The 21,481-nt window shown below is 47.1% G+C and overlaps 2 protein-coding genes across 3 annotated transcripts in view; both read right to left on the reverse strand.

Moving 5' to 3' along the window:
• The window catches only part of LOC119401827 (spastin), a 104,893-nt gene extending 104,155 nt beyond the window's left edge, over nucleotides 1-738 (reverse strand). Inside the window, exon 1 of one of the 2 annotated variants that reach the window (XM_049418395.1) lies at nucleotides 624-738. In XM_049418395.1, the coding sequence (XP_049274352.1) occupies nucleotides 624-695 (72 nt within the window). In that variant the 5' untranslated portion in view covers nucleotides 696-738. The remainder of the gene's footprint in view (nucleotides 1-623) is intronic. The other variant, XM_049418394.1, reaches the window with a different exon arrangement.
• Nucleotides 1-21,481, reverse strand: part of LOC119401829 (fructose-2,6-bisphosphatase TIGAR) — a 430,132-nt gene that overhangs the window by 342,292 nt on the left and 66,359 nt on the right. The window lies entirely within an intron of this gene.

Consider the following 21,481-nt stretch of genomic DNA (forward strand, 5'->3'; position numbering starts at 1 on the left):
CGAAGGCGGTGTCACCGTCCGGTACATGACGTCAGAGTAGAGTGCGTGCCCATTGGTACAGGTTTGTGCGCATGCGCGTTTGAGGTGGTATAATGTCGTTCTAAAGTTGTACCCTACCATAGCGTCCTTCTTTGGCGTGCACCTATATCCAAGTAGACGGGTATTTTATTGCATTTCGCCTCCATTCAAACGCCACAGCCGTGTTCGGGAATCGAACTCGAGTCCTCGAGCGCAGCAGCGCAACAACGGCGTGCGCGCTACATTGCATGTATACGTATGGAGGTGTTCAAAATGAGTTGCAACACGATGGCCATGGTTGAAGGGTCTAAACTGTAACACCGGCAAACGTGAAATTGGTTTACGAAATACCTGTATAGTCGAAACAGTATTTACTTCGCTTATTGCTTTCTATGTCGGCGTTACCGTGCAGTGTTGGCGCCGCTTTGACCACGGGCAGCATGTTCCAACCCACATTGGGCACGACTGTACAGTACTTTTGTTCTTCGGTACACGAAGGAAGGGTATTGCAGATACATATTTTGTTCCCAGAATGTGCGAAGAAAGGGTGTGGCATGCAGGTACACAGTTGTTTTTTAGGATGTATACGTAGAATATGGGCTTACCTTTCGGTCACACACCCAGCAGGTTCTTGATCGAAGCAACTCCTCCATGGTCGCACGACACGCCCCATGCATCGGCTGAAACCCTCCTTTCAGCCAGGCTGAGGATATCTCGAACCCAGCGGACTTACTGTGCGACGACTCGCGGTGCACCATCTGTACAGACCACAACACACATCTATACAGTGGGATACAACATAAGACGTCCGGACAGGCCCCGCCCAGACGACCAATCTGCGCCAGCCGATTGCCCGCGCGATTAAAGAAATATACGGACGCGTTCGTGTACTCTGCGATGTTCTCCGACGACAGTGTCACCGACCGTCCGGCTCATGACGTCAGTCTTGAGCAGGGATCTCAAACACGCGGCCCGCCGACCTTTTGCCAGTGGCTCAGATTACTGTTTTCGTCCCATAATTCTTTTTAAAACTGAATTTTTGTGATGTTGCTAAGTGGCAAGCACATTCTAAAAGACAGGGCGTGCAAACACGGAGACAGGAAAAAGTCAAGACACCACAAACACCGACTAACAACTGCAAAGGCGCGCAACGGCGGAAAAGAAAGAAGGCGCGATAACTTATCTGCAAATGCCCATGCAATAAGCGAACCTACCAATCCGGCGCGAGTGGGGTCTACGTGAAAGATAACTGATAAGGCATTTGATTTCTTCTTTATGCAAGTTAATCGAGTGTTAACTCACGCATGCGCTACCACTACTACCGATATGCCATGCCTCAATCATTAGACGCGTCTATCATTGTGTACAAAACTGCGGATTCATCGAATTTTGGCTTGCACTTACACTCTCGCCTAGCTTAACTGGCAGCCGTAAAAACAACAGTAGCGCCGTTATCCACTTCCCAATTTCTTTAGCCTGTGAGATACGCAATGAGTATAAGGAATACCTACGACACGTTCTTTCCCATTGGTTTCTGCACACCGTTTTCTCGCCACTGTTTTCAAGCACAGCTTTCTCACCGATTGCGATTAATAACGGTTTGTTCGGATATGCTAGGCAGATGTGAATGGCAGGGGCGTAGGCAGAAATTTTTTTCGGGTGGGGGGGGCAGTCTGGCCCTACTTGAGATCATGAATCTCAAGTGGGGGCAAGGCAGGCAGATGTGGTCATATTGTGCTGTGTATGCCATGACAAAAAAATTTCGGGGGGGGGGGGGGCACAGGCCCGATGCCTGTGCCCCCCTTGGCTACGCCATTGGTGACTGGTCTGAAGCATTTCTTTCGAGAGGAACCCCATGCCGTCACCATGCCTTGAAACACAACCGTAGAACAAAGGCCTCCATAATTCAGAAATGGGCGTCCAGATTTTAGACATCCTGGAGATCGGTATCGATGTTTCTAGAATCCTGACACCTAAGTGCCCTTCAGAAATGGCCCATAAATGAGATATTGGAAAGGTCTTCTTTCAAATGGCAGCGTCAGCTAACATTTCGTTCAAACTCCCCGCTCCGTCCCTTTTCGCTGTCCCGGCCCATGTGGGACTAAATTTCGTGACTGCGGTCCGCTAGCTGAAGTGAGCTTGAGACTCCTGGTCTAGAACTCCCACTCATTGGTGCAGGCTTGTGCGCATCCGCCTTTAAGGCCGAAATGCACTTATGGAACCCGCACAGTGAGAGCTCTCATTATGTTATGTTTACACCACTGCCGTCAAATGATGGATGCACATAAAAATTACATTTAATCCTGATCAATACGCTCACGATGAAATTTCGCACCCTGACAAAGATAGTTCATTCTGTTTCGACGCTACGAAAGTCACGCGGCCCTATTCTTCGTGATGTCAGGCATAAAAAGCTATGGACTCGCGCAAGATCTGGTAAATTAGAGATCATTGCGAGAGGCCTCCGTTCTGCAGGGGACATAAAATAGGCTGAGTATGATGATGATGTCGATTGTTAGGAAGAAAAGCAATCGTCCGGCACAAATGAATTATTTAAGAGACCGGAATCTCCTGGCACAAAAGATTATTTCAGACCAGGAAAACGCCGCAGAAACGTTAACGCGATTACGTTGTCGGGTACCTTAAACGTTTATCGTGGCAGGGCTCTTGTGACGTGCTCCTTTCATGTTCCCAATATGTGGAGTAGATAAGACCATCAAGGAGCGTGTGTAGTGACGCTACACTCTAAGAAAAAAAAAGAGTGAGTATCTGTGACTCCTTTCGGTGAATCCTGGCTTGCCACGTATATGACTCTCTTTAAAGAGGCACGTTAACTCTCTTGTGGGTCACACGACTCTCCGAAGAGAGTATAGTGAACCCCCAAGAGAGTTGACGTGCCTTTTTAAAGAGTCATATACGTGGCAAGTCAGGACTACCCGAAACGAGTCAAATTACTCTTTTTTCTTACAGTGTAGTTGGTAAGATATTATATTGAGAATTTAAAGTGCTCTGACGACGAAACACCAGTAGAAGACTGCGTTCGTCCCAGTGTCTTCTTCTAGTACTGGCGTGTGTCACGTCCCCAGTGCAGTTTAAGTTCTCAAAGATGAGACTATCGATAAGTTTGTTTTTTCTTACACTGTGGTCTCTTTTCAAGTTTAAGGGGGAAAACGACTCTAGAAACAAGGCTTTGGACAAATGACACAAACCTTTCAATTCCCGGCATTCCTTCTTCGAGAACCTTTACTATAGGATACTGCCTCAGGGATATCAGCTCACCCGTATAGAGGAATATTTAATTGCTTCAGGGCGATTCTTAGGACAAATTCTCCGTAAATCAGTTTTTATTCATTTGTTCCCTAAATTTCCTGCTTCGTTTTATGTGCACCTAATACTTGGCCGATGCCCCGCAGTGGCTATGCGCATCACCAATGGAAAACGAAACGTAATGAGATAAATAAGACCTTCTGTGCAAATTATTACATTAGGCTTACGGTACACTTAAATTTCATCTTTAATTTATAATCTGCAAACTACCCCATTTTGGCTCCTTTACATTTTATATAACAACCCGGTTCATGGCCCAGATCTCACACTGGGTGTCGACAACGAATGACTTGGATAATAAAACTACCACCGCCAACAACAGCAACAACACCAGCAGCAGGAACACTGACAGCAACCCATAGATGCCAGACTGACACCTCGAGTACACCTGATTTCCAATGGGCAATACTCCAATGATTGCGCGGGTGCGCTGTCGTGGACCATCATTTGTCAGTCCCTGTTACTTGGAGCTGCGAACCATGGAGGTTATCAACCATTTTTATCGTTATTTGGGTAACTATAACAACCGAATCCAAGGTCGGTGATGCGCCTACCTTCGAAGAGACCCTTCGGGAGATGAAGATTCACTGGTCGTTTCCTGATCGTCCAAGGACGACGTGTCACTGCGCTTGCTGCCTTAGCTGGTGAGTAGCCCTGACCCAATCCTATTCCTCTCCTGCTGGCACTATAGCCACTCGGGTGAAGCGGACGAGAGCGGAGCAGATGACCAGATGGAGCAGCTGAGGCAGTGGTTTGCTTGCTTGCTTGATTGCTCGCTTGAACCACGATTCGTGGCTCCCACCCACTACGGGCGATTGGCCATGATGATGATGATGAACGAAATTTATTTAATTAGCAGAAAGATCCCCCTCCCCCTTTCAGAAGGGGGGACCCAACCAAGACGTCGGCCATGATTTCGTGGGCCCTGGCAGCGTCTTCGGCCTGCCGTACTAAGCGTGCTTGTAATTGTGAGTCGGAGCTGAGGAGCGCGGCCTTCCACCCACGCCCGTCTGGGAATTCGCCCCTCATGGGAGCCTCCGGGCACTCCCACAGCATGTGGCTTAAGTCCGCCCTGCTGTTCCAAAATTTACACTCGTCCGAATAAAGTTCCGGCGCGCCGTCGTTCATCGTTACCGGACTAGGGAACGTGTGTGTCTGAAGTAGGCGCCACGCCACCGCCTGTCCTTTGTTCAATGACGCGTGTGCTGGAGGATAAATTTTTCTGCTTAGCCGATGATGCTGCGTGATTTCTCTGTAAGTGGTCATCCTTTCAAATCGCTCATCTTCCTCCATGAAGCCAGAGGTTAACATAAGGGGGGAATTTTTTCATTGAGACGAAGTATGAGGAATAAATCGGTCGCCTATAGGGTATAAACAAAAATTGAAAAATGACTAGTTTTTATAGCCATAAAGATAAGCTTTAATGCAATAATATAGAACACAATCAACTAGTGAGAGGAATTCCGAAGTACTAAATTTTTATTGGGAATATAGCTTGCTTGCTAACTTGATCCTCGGTTAATGGCGCCTACCCACTACATGGCATTAGCCAAAAAGACGGCGGTTAACGTAAGCGGAAATTTAGAACCGAAAAAGAAAGCGTGACAGAGGAAATTGTTGGCATCATTTAGATATAAAAAAGTCGTATTTGCCTAAGACGACTCGAAGGCGAACGTCATCTTCTTTTCCTTCTAAGTCGATTGTATTGATTCCTCCAGCTTTCTGTATCCAACGCGGTTTTGCACTGCCTCCGAGATCGTAGCTTTCTGCACATCACGTGGTTTTACTGTGCCTCCGGGATTGGCCCACCTTTGACCGCGTTATGTCACGTTATGACGTACGTCATAACGATCGTCATAATGTGATGATGTCACCCTGTGAAGTGATATCATCGCATTATTATTTTTTTAACACGGAAGTGTTTTATGCTGGGGTCCACCAAGACTTTGATGATCTATTTCCGTCACGGAAATACGTAAGCAAAATGTACGCCATCAGATGGCAAAGAAAAAAAGCTAGAAGAAAAACTTCCGTTGACGGGAGTCGAATCCACGAGTTCCCGGTCAGCGGCGAAAGCTGGTGGGCACATAACCCACTGCGCTAGCGTCGACCACTTGAAGGAAGCTCCACGAACGCGCCTTTTATATCTCACATTTTCCTCTCACAGTGCTCTTCGTTCGTGGGGTGGTGTCGCCATCTGGAAGCTGCAGAGTGAAATGGCGATTACCTCAGGCAACACGCTGTTGCTACGGCCATCCCGTCCGGCGCGTTTTCAAAAGGAGAAGTGTAATTTTGTCAACGCCTGATTGTGATTTGTCAACGCCTGATTTGTCAACGCCTTCTTTGTCTTCACAGTCGATCAACACAATCGACTGTGAAGACAAAGAAGAAGAAAAGAAGAAGGCTTTCGCCTACGTGCGGCCTGCAACCGAACCTCCCAATTGGGGGCAATCGTCCCCTCAGGACCTCAATAAAGTTCTTTGACTGACTGACTGACTGACTGACTGACTGACTGACTGACTGACTGACTGACTGACTGACTGACTGACTGACTGACTGACTGACTGACGAGTTGTCTTAGTCGAATCCATAAGTGACCGTACAACTGTCCTGCGGTGGGGAGAGCTATACGGTGCCCTAAAAAAACGCAAAAAAAACAGGCGGTATCACATCGAGTTATTTCGATGAATGGAGCGTCTTGTGACGAGGACAGACTTGTTCATTTGAAATGAGAAGCCGCCTTTCATGACCCGGGGAAGCCCAAGCCGAGTCCCACATCAAGAGCAATCGAGACGTCTATATCATTTCATATCGGTCCACAAAGAGTACATTTGTACGAAACAACGAAATGTTATCACAGCAATTCATCGATCAGTAATCCCTTCCTTGAACTGTCTAAACACAAACGAAAACTCGCTGCAGCATTAAGTCAAATGTGCTAATTTACGGGCTATGTTTACGGTGTATAAGACCGAATTCAGAGCTGGCATTACATATACATATAACCATGCGATAGCTCTTCTCCTTCACGTACAAACTCAGAAAACACCTGGTTCCGCGAATCTGAGCTTCAAGCTCAGCCATGGTCAGCGCCGAGCGAACAGCTTAAGCGGAACACTTAGTGCGGCGCGTTTGCGAAAACGACCAGCGGCTCCAGGCCAGTTTTTCGCGCCGTCACCGCAAAAGGCGCTAGCTGCATCCAAGTTCACTGTGCGTTCGTGCCGAAAGCACTGACAGCCTTTAGCAGCGTCTGTGTGTTGTGCAGTTGTGGTGTGTTGCGCTTCTGGTGGCACACTTTGGCTCCCTTGTCACATCGATTGGGAACTTACAGGACACTGTGCAAGACGTCGACTTCATAGATTTGAGGCGGACGGCATCCATTTCGGCAGCAGCGTATGATGCCATTACGTAGGCGGAAGGCGCTGCCAGTAGCGCCCTGATTGGTTGCCAGTAGCGCCCTGATGGCGCTTGAGCCAGCTTGGGTATGATGGCATGGGTAGTACACGGATTTGTCTAAACTTCGTTATTCCGGCTCCGTTTGGCTCCGCATAGCCCCCATCCGCTTTGTCGCAATTCGATGTGCAGCAAACGTTCAGCAGTTCCAATTCACTACTTGACCTTTTTAGGCTCACCAATTCAAACCTGGTCACTAAGCTCACAACGATCCATTCTTTTACCCGAAACAAAACCAAAACACAATAATAAACAAAGCCAAAAGTGCGTTCGCTGCCCGCAAGCACGAAGACTAGGCAAATCCGTGTACTACCCATCATTCCCGTGGTGGCTGAACGATCGCAGCGCCAGAACGCCAGAAAACGCGCTGCATGTCGTCGAAGTCGAACCACATGCAGCGTTTCTGCCGGCGTTTCCTGGGGGCGTTTTCTGGCGTTTCGCTTCCAGGCGTCACACGCTACGGGCGATGGCGGCCGAAACGTCAACCCCAGGACGTCCCAGCCATCGGCATGTTTTCAGTTGACGCAAAAAAGCGACAACTGAAAATTTTCATATCAAGGCCCCTTTAGCGCGGCGGAGCGGCAACTGCGCGCGCAATGATCGTTATGCATTAGTTTAATGACCAGTACAATGTATTGAGGGACCCTATATAACTTTTGCATATGTATTAGAGTGAGTATGTGTACGTATAGTATATGTATATGCATAAAGTACATACGTACGCATATACATGTAGCATGTGTATATGACACACTGGGCATTGCAGTTTTTATACGCGCATAGCTCGCTTTCCCGCACCCTCAAACGATCTGTTTACATAAAGGTAAGAATAGGTTAGAGTGCCCAAATCCTTCTTGAATAAAGAAGTCATGGAGGGTTGGTAATGGGTAGCGGAGGGTGGTACTGGTGCTGGATTCGTTCAAGATGAGGAGATGATAAAGAAACCGAAAATGGCAAGAGACTTACGTAGATAGGTATACGGGCCGTCAGTCCGGTATCCGTGGGTTTCCAATAGAGCAAAAACTACGCATATGATTGCCCCCAATTCGGATTTAAAACAAACACACAGGAGGAACGGTAGCAATGGGACAAATGAAACCGGGCAAATTAAACTGTGTTGTAACAATGAGTGGAAGTCGATACTTGCGTATCGCAAAATATTTCAAATTTGCGACGCCGTGATGGTTAACGCTTCGATTATATTAGTATGGCGTTATTGATCCAACCTCCTACTCACTGCTGACTTAATCTGCCCTGTGACTAATCCGAGAAACTTAGGCATGCTGTAAGTCTTACGAAAAAGAACTGTGCGCTGCACTGAACACCTAGAGCGAAGTAGAACACACTGCCGTTAGTTACGAAGTTTAACATGCCCAAACTTAACCAGCAGTTTTGACTATAATGCCTGCTCTGTATTCGCTGAAGAAAATTCTGAGTGTCCAACACACCCATACTTTAGCACCTCTCCCGTACAATACACAATAGGAGCATCTGAATTATAACAATGATATTAAGAGCTAACTGTGGAACTTGGACACACGTGATACCTGATCACTAAACAAATATCTCTCTACTTCCTGTCTGATTTCTGGTGCAGGTCAGATAATTTTCAACCTTTTATTTCAATAGAATTACCTTTTTGCTTGCTTTTGTCGAACTACACTGCGTGTGCCGCTGTCTGGGTTTTTTTTTTTTTTTGCTACTATTTGTTTATATATAAGTCATTGTACGATTTCTCAGGGCTATTTCTGAAAGTTATTGTCTACCGCTTCGCACTAATTACTGGAATTGTGCACTCATAAAATCGAATACAATTCTAACGCCTTGCATATATTTTTCAGTTTCCATTTTATTGGCTTATTTTTTTTTTCTTCTCGATGTTCCTGTTTATGTATTGTAGTGTCTCGCTTCGTTGTTGTTGTTGGTGGTGGTGGTGGTGAGTTTAACCTCGTAGAAATGCAAGGATGGGCAGGTGTTTGGTTGCACTCTATAAATGCGCGCCTCCAAACTCGTGGTTGATCGATGTATGTCTCCCATAGTGCGATCCAGCTGTGGCCGTTGACAAGTGACAGTGATTCATCGGATGACGCTATCAATTGCGTGACACGTGACACTGCAAACTCACTCTCAACGACAGTGATTGACAGTTTGACGCGCTTGGCATTGAGTTTAGGCTTGACATGAACTTTTCATTACAACAAAAATTGTCACATTACAGCTGCGATACTCAGGTGTATTGAACACGGATTGATGCTACGTGACACATTCATTCAGTAGTCAGTCTTAGCGAGCATGACTCGTGGCCGTGGCGTCAGAAGCAACGAATCTTTTATTTTTAACCGCATATATGCCGTCGTTCCGAATGTGTACCAGGTAATATTAATAGAAAGTATACCAGGCTTGTCCAAACCAATCGAGTCAAGCTGTATCGCCTGAGTGTCTGCAACAGCAAAATTATCACTGTTACTGTTACATGGGGGCCTAGTAAGTCAGAAAAGGTGCAGCACGGAAGACTGCTGGCGACATCACCGTGCGATTGCCGCATCAGCTCACCTTAACGACATGAGCGTTTTCTAGCACCTGCACTAGTATAGATAGTTAACTGATGATCACCAACCAATAACGACACCCCTACGTTAAGGAAATCGATTGAGTCAATCCCCATGGGGTACTCCTGCTGAACTGCCTGTTCTCAACGGTTTTGTGACTTCTTCAAGATTTCTCATTTCTTCTGTCATTTGTAACACCTCTGGTCAAGGTACATGTGCTAAGCTCCCAATGTTCATGTGTCAATTGGCATGTGCCAATATTTATATGCTCCTGCACACGAGACGAGAAAATAGGCCTAATGGACAGAGAGAGTGGATAGGGGACGTGAATACGTATTGTTGGAAGGCCATGTAGAAACCTATACAGGTCGCGAATAAGTAAATGGTTCCACCTTATAGTTCGCGCTGCACGGGTATCACACGCGGTGCCTTCGCTTACGTAAGTAATTGCGTGCCGTTCTATCAGGCCCCAGTGGATTCCCGGTCTCACTGACATAGATCGATATGTAGAGCCGCTCTGCGCATACACTGTAACGGCGACCAATGACCCGAAAAACCAAAGCGAGCGGTTGTTCGCTTCGTTGGCCATCGAGTTGACTGCCTCATTTAACGCCAAAGAGAGAAAAAGAAGTCCTTTCTGATGTTCTGATGTCAGTTTCGTCAGAAACGGCGTTTCCGCTATCCTGATGTGTCAATGGCGTCATCGACTCGTCCTTCCAGAGTCTTCTCGCAGCGAGTCAAAGGTTGAGAAAGTGAATACTATGCCAAGTGATACCTGATCTGCTACGACAGCAGAATTTTTTAAGGCGAAAGCCTTAGATGCCTCATCAAACGCGAAAATTGGCCGTGCAAAAAAAATCGTCATCACGCGATTACGTCACCATATGACGCCATCATGACGTCACAGATCGCCAAGGTTTGTGACGTCATAATTGTATGGCAGTGACGTCAAACAACGTCACGTCACATGATGATGTCATCATATGACATCGCTTGGTCAAAGCAGGGCCGATCACGGAAGCAGTGCAAAACTAGGTGAAGTGCCGAAAGCTTACAATGACTCCGATCCTGTAGGTAGTGCAAAACCACGTTAGGTGCAAAAATATTTCGGAAGGGGGCAGTGGAGGATCAATGCACTGACTAAAAAGAAGAAGAAGATGGCTTTCGATTTCGAGTCTACTTAGGCGAATAAATCAGGCACCCTGTGACTCTTCACCGTCGTTGTTAGAGCTCACCGTCCCGTACATTGCTTACCATTGGTGCTGCTGTTATCATGCCGAATATACAGAGAAAGCTTTTGCGCACGCGCAGTTCCTAAGTTACAGAAACAATCGGTACCCACGCCCCCTCTCCCCCCTCAGGCAGAGATGGACATTTGGAGCCCGTACTTTCTGGTGTGCAGCAGTGCTATGCCTTCATTTGACATGTATGTTTTTATGGACTCAATTCGCTTTCAGACAGTGGGATTCGTGTGTGCTTATGAAAGTCTCAATACACATTTCGCATAAACTTTAGTTACGTGATGCGCGCAAATAACTATTACTTCTTCGTCAGTTCTTGCCATGTTTCATGTTGAATTTCATGTGAATTTCATGCTGGCTTACTATGTTTACGTGTTTTCAGTGTGCTTATATGCATGTGCATGCATGTGCTTGCGTGTGTGTCTTTCTGTGTGATAGGCGAAGGTATACTCTAGATTTCGTCACTGCCTGATGACATAGCCAATTATGTTGCACCCCATTCGGTTTATCCCCACTAGCAAAAGTTTGTTTTAATACGTACTAGTAGTCGCGTGAATCAGCGGACTTCTCGATTGCTGTGGCCATTCATTTCACCGCATGTCATCACCTCATTCGAGCAACTGTCCTGCCTTTTGTGTCAAAGAAAACGATGGCATAGGTGCTGTAAATATTCTGTAATGCATAAATGCGTTGCCAATACGGTACAATAAATGAGATATGCGTAGACAATATCTCATAGGCGTGCTGCCAATATCATACTACATAAAGCTGTTGCCAATATATCATAATGAGTAATGTTGTTTCCACTATAGTCCATAAAGGCATTTCCAATATCGTGATACATAAGTGTGTTGCCAGTATTATTCTACATAAAGTTATTGACAATGTATCAAAATACATAAGGTTTCCGTCAATTACTTGTGAAACATCAAGGTGTTATCAATATCCTACTAAATAAAGTCGTTGCCAATATATCATAGTGCACAGAGGATTGGCCAATGCCAAAATACATAACGGTGTCGGCAATATCCTATATGAAACGTTAAGGGGTTGTCAGTATCACGCCACATCAAGGCGTTGCGAATGTTATAGCACGTAGAGGATTGACAATATGAAAATATATAACGGTGTTGCCAATATCTCATCTAACATTAAGGCGTTGTGACTATCGTACTACATAAAGTTGTTGCCAGTATATCATAATACGTAAATAAGTGAAGTAGTAACGACAGCAGTTTCCAAGCTAAAGGCTATTGGGAAATTTCGAGAAATTTCTACCTATCCATATGATCCACTTAATATAAACAGGTATCCGTACGTGACGACACTGGAAAGGCCGCCCGAAACCTGAACTCGACGCCGGAGGCAAATAAGTGAGTAACGCGTTCCAAGAAATCGATCGATATCGACATAAGCGGGGGCAACGACCACTTCGTATAATGCCACTTAGATCGAAATAGCTGCGGAAATGAATGAAGCAACACAGCGTACTCTACTTAAATGTCCCGATAAACTCAATTCCTTCGTTCATTAATTCAGTCACTATCGAGTGAAATGTGGGAAACCTGCTTTTTTTTTTTTTTTCAAATCGTCACGAAGCCCAGAAGGATGCCAGGAGTCGACGCGCTTGCCAACCATATACTTTAAAAAATGTGGGGTTTAGAACCCAATTTAAAACTTCTTCTATTGGGAGAAATGCAATTGCACCATCGATTTGTTTTTTTTTTTGTTTTTTTTTTGTTCAATTCAGTGGCCTCGTTATAATGCTTTATTGCAGAATTATTGCTGTGCTGCCACACATGTCTGTCGATCCCTTTTTCTTAAATATTGCTTTGCTTACTTTTTAGTGATTTGCTTTGCTGAAATGTATTGCAGCTCAGTACATGATGTTTCTTTGCATTATGCTGTGAAATAAAGCATGTTTGAATTGATCTTAGCGACTCCAAAAACATCATTACGTTCAACATACTGCGAATCGTTTGGTGCAACTTCGCATACTTTAATTACTAAGGTTAGGCCGGCGCTCGGCGAGGTGTTCGTAAAAAAACACACAGAGAGAGAGAGCACTTTTATCCTAATCTTTCCCGGCTCAGTAATACGTAATATTTGGTAATACTTGTTGCTGGGTTATTTGGTACATGCTCATTGGAATACACAGATACTTAGTAATACTTGTTGCATGGCTAGTGGTTACACGCCTACTGGAATCCTCGGTTTGCAGTGTGTACGTTCTGAACTGAAATGAAATGATGACGATGACGAAGATGATGGTGAAGATGAAGCGAGTTCACTAGACCGCAGCGGAGGGTGCCAGTGCAATTTCGGCTGTAATATATGTACCCCAGGATTGTTGTATAACGTGCACCTCAATCTGAATCATATTACATTTCGCACTTTCCTAAATGCGGCCACCGCTGTCGGGAATCGGACCCAAGACCTCGGGCGACAGAACACGCCAATTACTGAGCAACCGCGCCACATAAACACTTATACATATCTTGGGACAGCACCCCATTTAGAATGTGACTAGTTCAATCAATGCCTTAAAAAGAAAGCTTAGTTGGTGGCTAAATATTGTCTTAAATGACAATTATTCATCGGTTTCTTCAGCTAGCTCTTTCCAGCCAACCAATAAATGAATTAACAATGAATCACTTATTATCCTCCGAAACGAAAGCTGCGAATTCACCTCCTTTTTATGTTTTTGTTCACAGTGTTTAATCTCAACACCTCGTCGACCGCATTAAATCATTCGTCTGTTCAGTTCGTCTTTATTTATTGAATGATTAATTGATTTATAGTCTTTCAAAAAGGTAGCCCCCTGGTCACTTGCCCTCACTATCGACTGCTGACCCGCAGGTCGCGGGATCGAATACCGGCTGCTGCGGCCGTATTTTCGATGGAGGCGAAAATTCCCGAGGCCCGTGTACTTAGGTTTAGGTGCACGTTAAAGCACCCCAGGAGGTCGAAATTACCGGAGCCCTCCACTACGGCGTCTCTCATAATCATATCGTGGTTTTAAACCCCAACAATTATTATTATTATTACACTTGCCATGACCATCGGGACTGCCTTTAGTATTATGTTTCGCTAAATTTATGGTTACTTTTAATCTGAATTGTCATTTCCAGGGCCGTACCCAGGAATTTTTTTCGGGGGGTGTATGTGTGTAGAACGGCTAACGTTGGCAACTTGTGGTCGCTGTGAAGGCGTGCAAGTATTTTAGTGTCACCCGAAAAGCTTAAGCATGAAAACATTTCGGGGGGTGTGAGAGCCCCCTCAACCCCCCCTTAGTTACGGCCCTGGTCATTTCACTGATCACTTGTCAAATTAAACTGGAGGTGCAGTATTTCTGGGAAGCACAGCTAGCGAAAAATTATCACTTTGTCCTTACTTAATCACCTGTACACATTTCACAATCCGAAAGAGAGATAGAGAGAGAAACAAGATTTCGTAATCCGATACATTCGCCATAGAAACATGCGCGAACGACACACGTGCGGCCGTCGCGCTCCTTGCGACGAAGTCCATATTCAGCGCTTTCGCGACAAGGAGTGCGTTGCTCCCGTGCGTGTATCGACCTGACGTAACACATTGTGCACGATTTATGCATGCGACGCGATCATTACACAAGAAGCCTCTCCGGGCGCAGGGCCGCATCATAAAGCACGTGCTTCTGCGAATCGCAAATGAGGCCGCATCATAATGTACGCGCGTTCTTCTTTCCTTTGTCTCTCCCCTGCCAAAAATGGCTGGCCCTGTTGGCTCTGCTTCCGCCAACTCGCGTTGTCAGCGGCTGCGGAAGCAGTCAGTGACGGAGAAGACACAAACAACGTGCGCAGTTGCTGGGTGTTGTGCATCGCGACGGTGGGCGTACAAATGGCTGCCGATACGCGGCAGCATTTCCGGGGCCGTTGCGTGCACCATTATGGAGTTTCCTACTCAAATCAACGCATTCACTCAGCGTTGCGAAAAAACGCCAAGCGTCTCAACGCGCTGGATTTCACAAAGAAAGTTCTTGATGATACCGTGACCGTTGGTGATACTATCGCTGATGTTATAGTATCATCGGGATTCGCCACTACAGAGGCCCAGAGTTCAAATCCCGTCATCGGAGCATTTCGAACATGTTCATTTAACTGGACGGACGACCAATTTTATGGTACCTGTTTTCTTTAGCGCAATGAAATGCTTAGCGGTCAGAGTGTCTAATCACGGAATTGTAACGCGGAAAACGCCGTCAAACATTTATAATGAAAATTTTTCTATCTGCGACGATTATGGAGCCGTATACACACAACACGCGCTGTAAACACTGGGAGGTGAGTGCGAGAGCGCTCGGTGTTTGTGCGCGATGGTTCGCTGCGCATGCGTGCACACCGCGCGCATGCGCCGTGGCTCGACATGTACCACTAGTCGCCGCGAAGGCAGCGCCACTTCTCAGCCTGTAACATTTTTTACCTCGTAAGCAGCACACAATTGAGCGGAGATGGATAATAATATAATACTGTGATTATGAGCTCAAATTATGGTGCGCATGAAAACATGACTATATATACGTACACCAAATGTAACAACTCCATAACCCAGCTTCAAGGCTCTTCCACGAGGCTGCGATAGCAATATAAATTAAAGTCCCTCTATCTACAATACAGGGACCTTAATATAAATTGGTATGACAAATTATTGTGACTTTTAAACGCGATTTGAAAATATAAATCCCACTGCAGCTCCCGAAAGGATGCTTGAATCTATCACTATAATTCACGGTCTTTTCATGTCCACCAGGATCTAATCCCACTTTCCGGCCAGTTGTCGGTACCTTTAAGTTATCCATGTGCGGTCCGCTGACGTCACTAGCCGGGTAGTGGGTGTGTGACGTCAGCGGCCAGATACGTCGCCATAATGAAAATTTAACTGTACATATATATATATATATATATATATACATATATATATATATATATATATATATATATATATATATATATATATATATATATATATATATATATATATATATATATATATATATATATAACCTATGCGCATTTATTGCACTGACAAGCGTTTCTAACCCCCAATCAGGAAGAATGTGTTTAGAACAAAAGGCGAAAGATTAGAGTACTTTGTACGTTACTCTATGGTAGAGCTCTACACTCTTGCAAAATGTAGAAAAAAGTGACTGCAGCATACCGCCATATCAACTTGAATACTTGCCACTAAAGTGTTACACTATAAAAGTATGTGAAGGTAGTAAACGTCGCCATTACTACTCAGTGCGGTTACTACGTGCGCACGTGACAGGTTAGTAATCGTTACTACATCTACCGGCCGTAGCCGGCAATTGTGACAGTCTTGTGGAAAATCTCGGCAAACTATAATTTTCTTGTTTATGTTAGAATAAAACTTTTGTGCTACGTCACGGCACACGTACATACAAGCAGTAAGTATGGGTGCAAAACGTCGACTCCACGTATAAGTTCAACAAACCGCCAGGAGATGTCGCTACAAGAGCTGCATGTTGCAACCCTTTACGTCACAAGCAGTATCCTAGCAAAAAAGAAAAAAAACTCACAGGGTTCCTTATGCATTCGCCTAAGACGACTCGAAGGCGAAAGACATCAACATCTATTTTTTCTCAGTCGATCTATCGATCCTCCTCCGAAAGCTTTCTTCACCTAACGTGGTTTTGCACTGCCTCAAGGATCGGCAGCATTCCAAGCTTTCTGCACCTAACCTAGTTTTGCACTGCTTCCGTGATCGGCCCACCTTTGACAAAGTGACAATGTCACGTAATAACATCATCATGAGACGTCAGAGTGACGCCATGATGACGCCATATGGTGATGTCATCAGTTGATGTCGATTTTTTGCATCCCTCGTGTTGACGCCGCCGACGGTGAATTTTCGCGTTTGATGAGGTATCTAAGGCTTTCGCCTTAAAATACAAAAAAAAAAGAATCAGGCGAAGCTTGCACTAAGCCGCGCAAGGCTTGAAACAGCGGAACTGGACGATTCTGAAGACTAATCTGGTTGCTTCTAGGTTGTTTCTAGGCCTTAGCTAGGTGATGAGGGTTGTTTCTAGGTTGATTCAACGTCGTAGCTATAGGCTCTAGCTAGTTGATGCTAGGTTATTACTACGTTGATTCTGAGCGCAGAGAGGTTCAAATTAAACCGCAGGCAGTCACAGAAACAACACGGATGTCGAAACTCCAGAGAGAGAACCTCGCGCTGAAACCAAGCGTTCGCACCTCTCATACATCTACGGGCACGTCATCGTTGGCGTAAGTCTTCCATCGCTTCGGGGTCTTCTCGCAGCGGCCGTTGCCTTTCCCGTCCACTAGTACTCTCCCGTTGTACGTACTCGCGGTGTCTTCGGCTCGCCGCCGTCGCTTCGCAGCCATTTGTTGGGCTAACTGTTTTGCCTACTTCCTTTTTAGTGGCAGTTGTGTCTAGTGGAATTTACCCAATTTCTGTGGCACATACCCGTTTATGAGGATGATATAGTTTTCTGATAGGCTGCACAGTGGCACATACTCGTTTGATGACAGGTTTCTTCTTCATGTTCAGTGGATTAGTAATGAGTAGTGGGATTGACCACGTTTCTGTGACGCATACCCGTTTATGATGATGATAGTTTTTTTTTTTTGTATGGTGTGAACGAGGAACGATTCGCATTTAACAGGTTCGCTGTGAAAACAAACTCTCCCTTTAAAAACGACTCCATCGCGTGCTACTCAAAACTGACCTAGTTTCATAACCGCGTGGTGCTCTTCATTTCTCTCGTAGATATAGCAGCCCCGGTCAGCCTTGAACGACAGCCTTGCGTCACACATACAAACCAAAGAGTAAAACAAATACAGAAACAAAACAAACGAAAAGGATCCAGCACACACAATCGCAAGACTGCACACAAAACCGCAGAGCTCTATATGAACGCGATAGCATTCGCGTCCGGTCGTGCTCGTGCAACCGTTACTTCCGCTCTTATGTGATCCTTTTCCACTCTCCCGGTCTTTGTTGCTGATTCGCCCGCATCCCGACACTCGCGTGCTTTTATTTTTTTCGTTTTGTATTGTTTCTCCTGCGCGAGCACTTGCTCGCCGTTAATTCCCGCATCATCAACGCAAGAGGCGATGTGAATAATGATTATGTGGGTGACGACCCAATTAAATTAGCGAATATACTGTCACGTGGTCGTGACGTCGACGAAGAAAGCAGTCGGCGTTTGCAGAATGAAACTGTTTATTTGGCCGAACTTGTGGCCGGGAAAATGAGAACTAGAACTACAGCAATACACGCTGTACAATGATAGCGGCGAACAGGGCGTCGTCCGTCGATCAACTGACAAGCGGCGAAGTGCGTCGGCTTTTATACAGGTGCTATCGAACTTTCCAGCGATATCGCTGTTGGCGGCGTTATCTCTCGACAAAGCTGGAACATTCTGGTGCGGCGCGCAATCTTAACGGATTGTTCCAAAACAATCGCGAAGCTTCCTACACATCACGGCGAGGCCTGCGCAGCGCGTTGCCCACAGTCTTTGTGGGTGAAGCTTCCACTCATGAAATATAAGACTTGCGGCAATGCCCCCCTCTGAAAAAGCATCGTCCCGATGCTTAAAAACAGAACATGAATACATGCAATACTAAAGAAAACTAATAAAGAAAGCAAACATTAGAGTCCTCAGGTGCGTTAACGAGCATAGTACGGTTTAAGGCGCACCACATGCACGACCTCGGGTCGAGCTCGGCGCCTCTGAGAGTTCGTGATGCCGTCGGGGACAACCTCGTAGTCGAGTGCGCCGAGACGTCGAAGTACCCTGTACGGGCCGAAGTATCGTCGAAGAAGCTTCTCGCTTAGTCCGCGTCGTCGTATTGGCGTCCAGACCCAGACACGGTCGCCGGGCTGGTACTCGACGAAGCGTCGTCGAAGATTGTAGCGACGGCTGTCGGTGTGCTGCTGGGTCTTGATGCGCAGGCGGGCCAGCTGTCGAGCTTCTTCGGCACGTTGTAAGTAAGCGGCGGCGTCGACATTTTCTTCGTCGGTGACGTTGGGTAGCATGGCGTCGAGCGTCGTCGCCGGGCTCCTTCCGTAGACCAACTTGTACGGCGTCATCTGCGTCGTTTCTTGGACGGCCGTGTTGTAAGCGAAGGTCACGTACGGAAGGACGGCGTCCCACGTCTTGTGCTCAACGTCGACGTACATGGCGAGCATGTCGGCGATGGTCTTATTTAGACGCTCGGTGAGGCCATTGGTCTGCGGGTGGTAGGCGGTGGTGCGGCGGTGGCTCGTCTCGCTGTATTTTAAGATCGCCTGAGTTAGGTCCGCTGTAAAGGCGGTACCTCTGTCTGTGATGAGGACCTCTGGGGCGCCATGACGCAAGACGATGTTCTCCACGAAGAACTTGGCTACCTCGGCGGCACTGCCTTTGGGCAATGCCTTTGTCTCGGCGTAGCGGGTGAGGTAGTCAGTTGCTACGACGATCCACTTGTTGCCGGAAGTCGACGTCGGGAACGGCCCCAGTAGGTCCATCCCGATTTGCTGGAACGGCCGGTGAGGTGGTTCGATTGGCTGCAGAAGTCCCGCTGGTCTAGTCGGCGGTGTCTTCCGTCGCTGGCAATCTCGGCAAGTCTTGACGTAGTGGGCGACGTCGGCAGCAAGGCGTGGCCAGTAGTACTTTTCCTCTATTCTGGCGAGCGTGCGGGAAACACCGAGGTGTCCAGCCGTCGGGTCGTCGTGTAGGGCCTGGAGGACTTCTGGTCGCAATGATGAGGGCACGACAAGAAGATAGTCCGTTCGAAGTGGCGAGAAGTTCTTTTTCAGGAGAACGCCGTTCCGTAAGAAAAACGACGACAGTCCTCGCTTGAATACCTTCGGAACAACGGCGGTCTTGCACTGGAGGTACTCCATAAGGCCCCCCAGTTCCGCGTCGGCTCGTTGCCTTTCGGCGAAGTCGTCGGCACTTATAGTTCCGAGGAAGCAGTCATCGTCGTCGTCTTGCGGCGGCGCGTCGACGGGGGCACGAGAGAGGCAGTCGGCGTCAGAGTGTTTTCGTCCGGACTTGTACACGACGGTAATGTCGAATTCTTGAAGCCTCAGACTCCATCGTGCGAGACGACCTGAAGGGTCCTTCAAGTTAGCTAGCCAACATAAGGCGTGATGGTCACTGACAACTTTGAAGGGCCTGCCATAGAGGTAGAGGCGAAACTTTGACGTAGCCCAGATGATGGCGAGGCATTCCCTTTCTGTTGTGGAATAGTTGGCTTCTGCCTTGGATAATGACCGGCTAGCATAACTGATAACCCTTTCAAGCCCGTCCGTCTTTTGCACAAGGACGGCACCGAGTCCTACGCTGCTTGCGTCGGTGTGTATTTCAGTATCGGCGCAATCGTCGAAATGCGCAAGTATGGGTGGCGTCTGCAGGCGTCGTTTAAGTTCCTCAAATGCTTGCACTTGCTCCGGTTCCCACCTGAATTCCACGTTATTCTTCGTGAGAAGCGTGAGTGGTTCGGCGATGCGTGAAAAGTTTTTGACGAAGCGTCTGTAATAGGCGCATAAGCCGAGAAATCGGCGGACGGCCTTCTTGTCGGTGGGAGGCGCGAAGTCGGCGATGGCCGCTGTTTTCCGCGGGTCTGGGCGCACTCCAGACTTGCTGATCACATGACCGAGAAACAGGAGCTCGTTGTATGCGAATCGGCACTTTTCTGGCTTCAGGGTCAGTCCAGAGGTCTTGATTGCTTGAAGTACTGCCTCAAGCCGCCGGAGATGCTCGTCGAAGGTCGAGGAAAACACGACGACGTCGTCCAAATACACAAGGCACGTCTGCCACTTCAATCCAGCCAGTACGGTGTCCATGACGCGCTGGAACGTCGCAGGTGCCGCGCAAAGACCGAAAGGCATGACCTTGAACTCAAAGAGGCCGTCGGGTGTTATAAAAGCGGTCTTTTCTCGGTCTCTTTCATCTACTTCGACCTGCCAATAGCCGGTCTTGAGGTCCATCGACGAAAAGTACGTTGCGTTGTGAAGTCGATCCAGGGTGTCGTCTATCCGTGGGAGGGGGTACACGTCCTTCTTCGTGATTTTATTCAGGCGCCGATAATCAACGCAGAAGCGCAGTGTCCCGTCCTTCTTCTTCACTAATACCACGGGTGACGCCCACGGACTCTTTGAAGGCTGGATGATATCGTCGCGTAGCATTTCGTCGACTTGTTTCTTTATGGCCTCACGTTCTCGCGTCGAAACTCTGTAGGGGCTCTGTCGGAGTGGTCGAGAATTTTCTTCTGTTATAATGCGGTGCTTAGCAAGGGGCGTTTGTCGGACCCGCGAGGACGACGAGAAACAGTGCTTGTATTGCAGGAGCAGGGTTTTGAGCTGGTCTTGCTTGACCTTCGGAAGGCTCGGGTTGACGTCAAAATCCGGTTCGGGACCTCTATTCGTCGAAGCAGGTTCGGCAGCATCGAAGAGGGCGAAAGCATCGCTGGCGGCTACACATTCGTCGATGTAGGCAACCGTCGTACCCATGTTGAGGTGCCTATATTCGTGGCTGAAGTTTGTCAGCAGTACCTTTGCTTTACCGTCATGCAGCTCGGCGATACCTCTTGCGACGCAAATTTGACGATTCAGGAGTAGTTGCTGATCGCCATCAATTACGCCTTCAAGGTTTGCAGGTTTTTCAGTGCCGACGGAAATAATGACGCTGGAGCGCGGCGGAACGGTCACCTGCTCTTCTATCACATTCAGTGCATAGTTCCCTGGCGTCGGGTGGGGCGGGAGCGCTTTGTCTGAGGTTAGTGTTATCGACTCAGACCTCAGGTCGATAACGGCGCCGTGGTCACTTAGGAAGTCCATTCCGAGTATCACATCCCTGGAGCAGTTTTGTAGGATTACAAA

Source organism: Rhipicephalus sanguineus, chromosome 8 (assembly GCF_013339695.2).
Source record: "Rhipicephalus sanguineus isolate Rsan-2018 chromosome 8, BIME_Rsan_1.4, whole genome shotgun sequence".
NCBI classification, from domain to species: domain Eukaryota; kingdom Metazoa; phylum Arthropoda; class Arachnida; order Ixodida; family Ixodidae; genus Rhipicephalus; species Rhipicephalus sanguineus.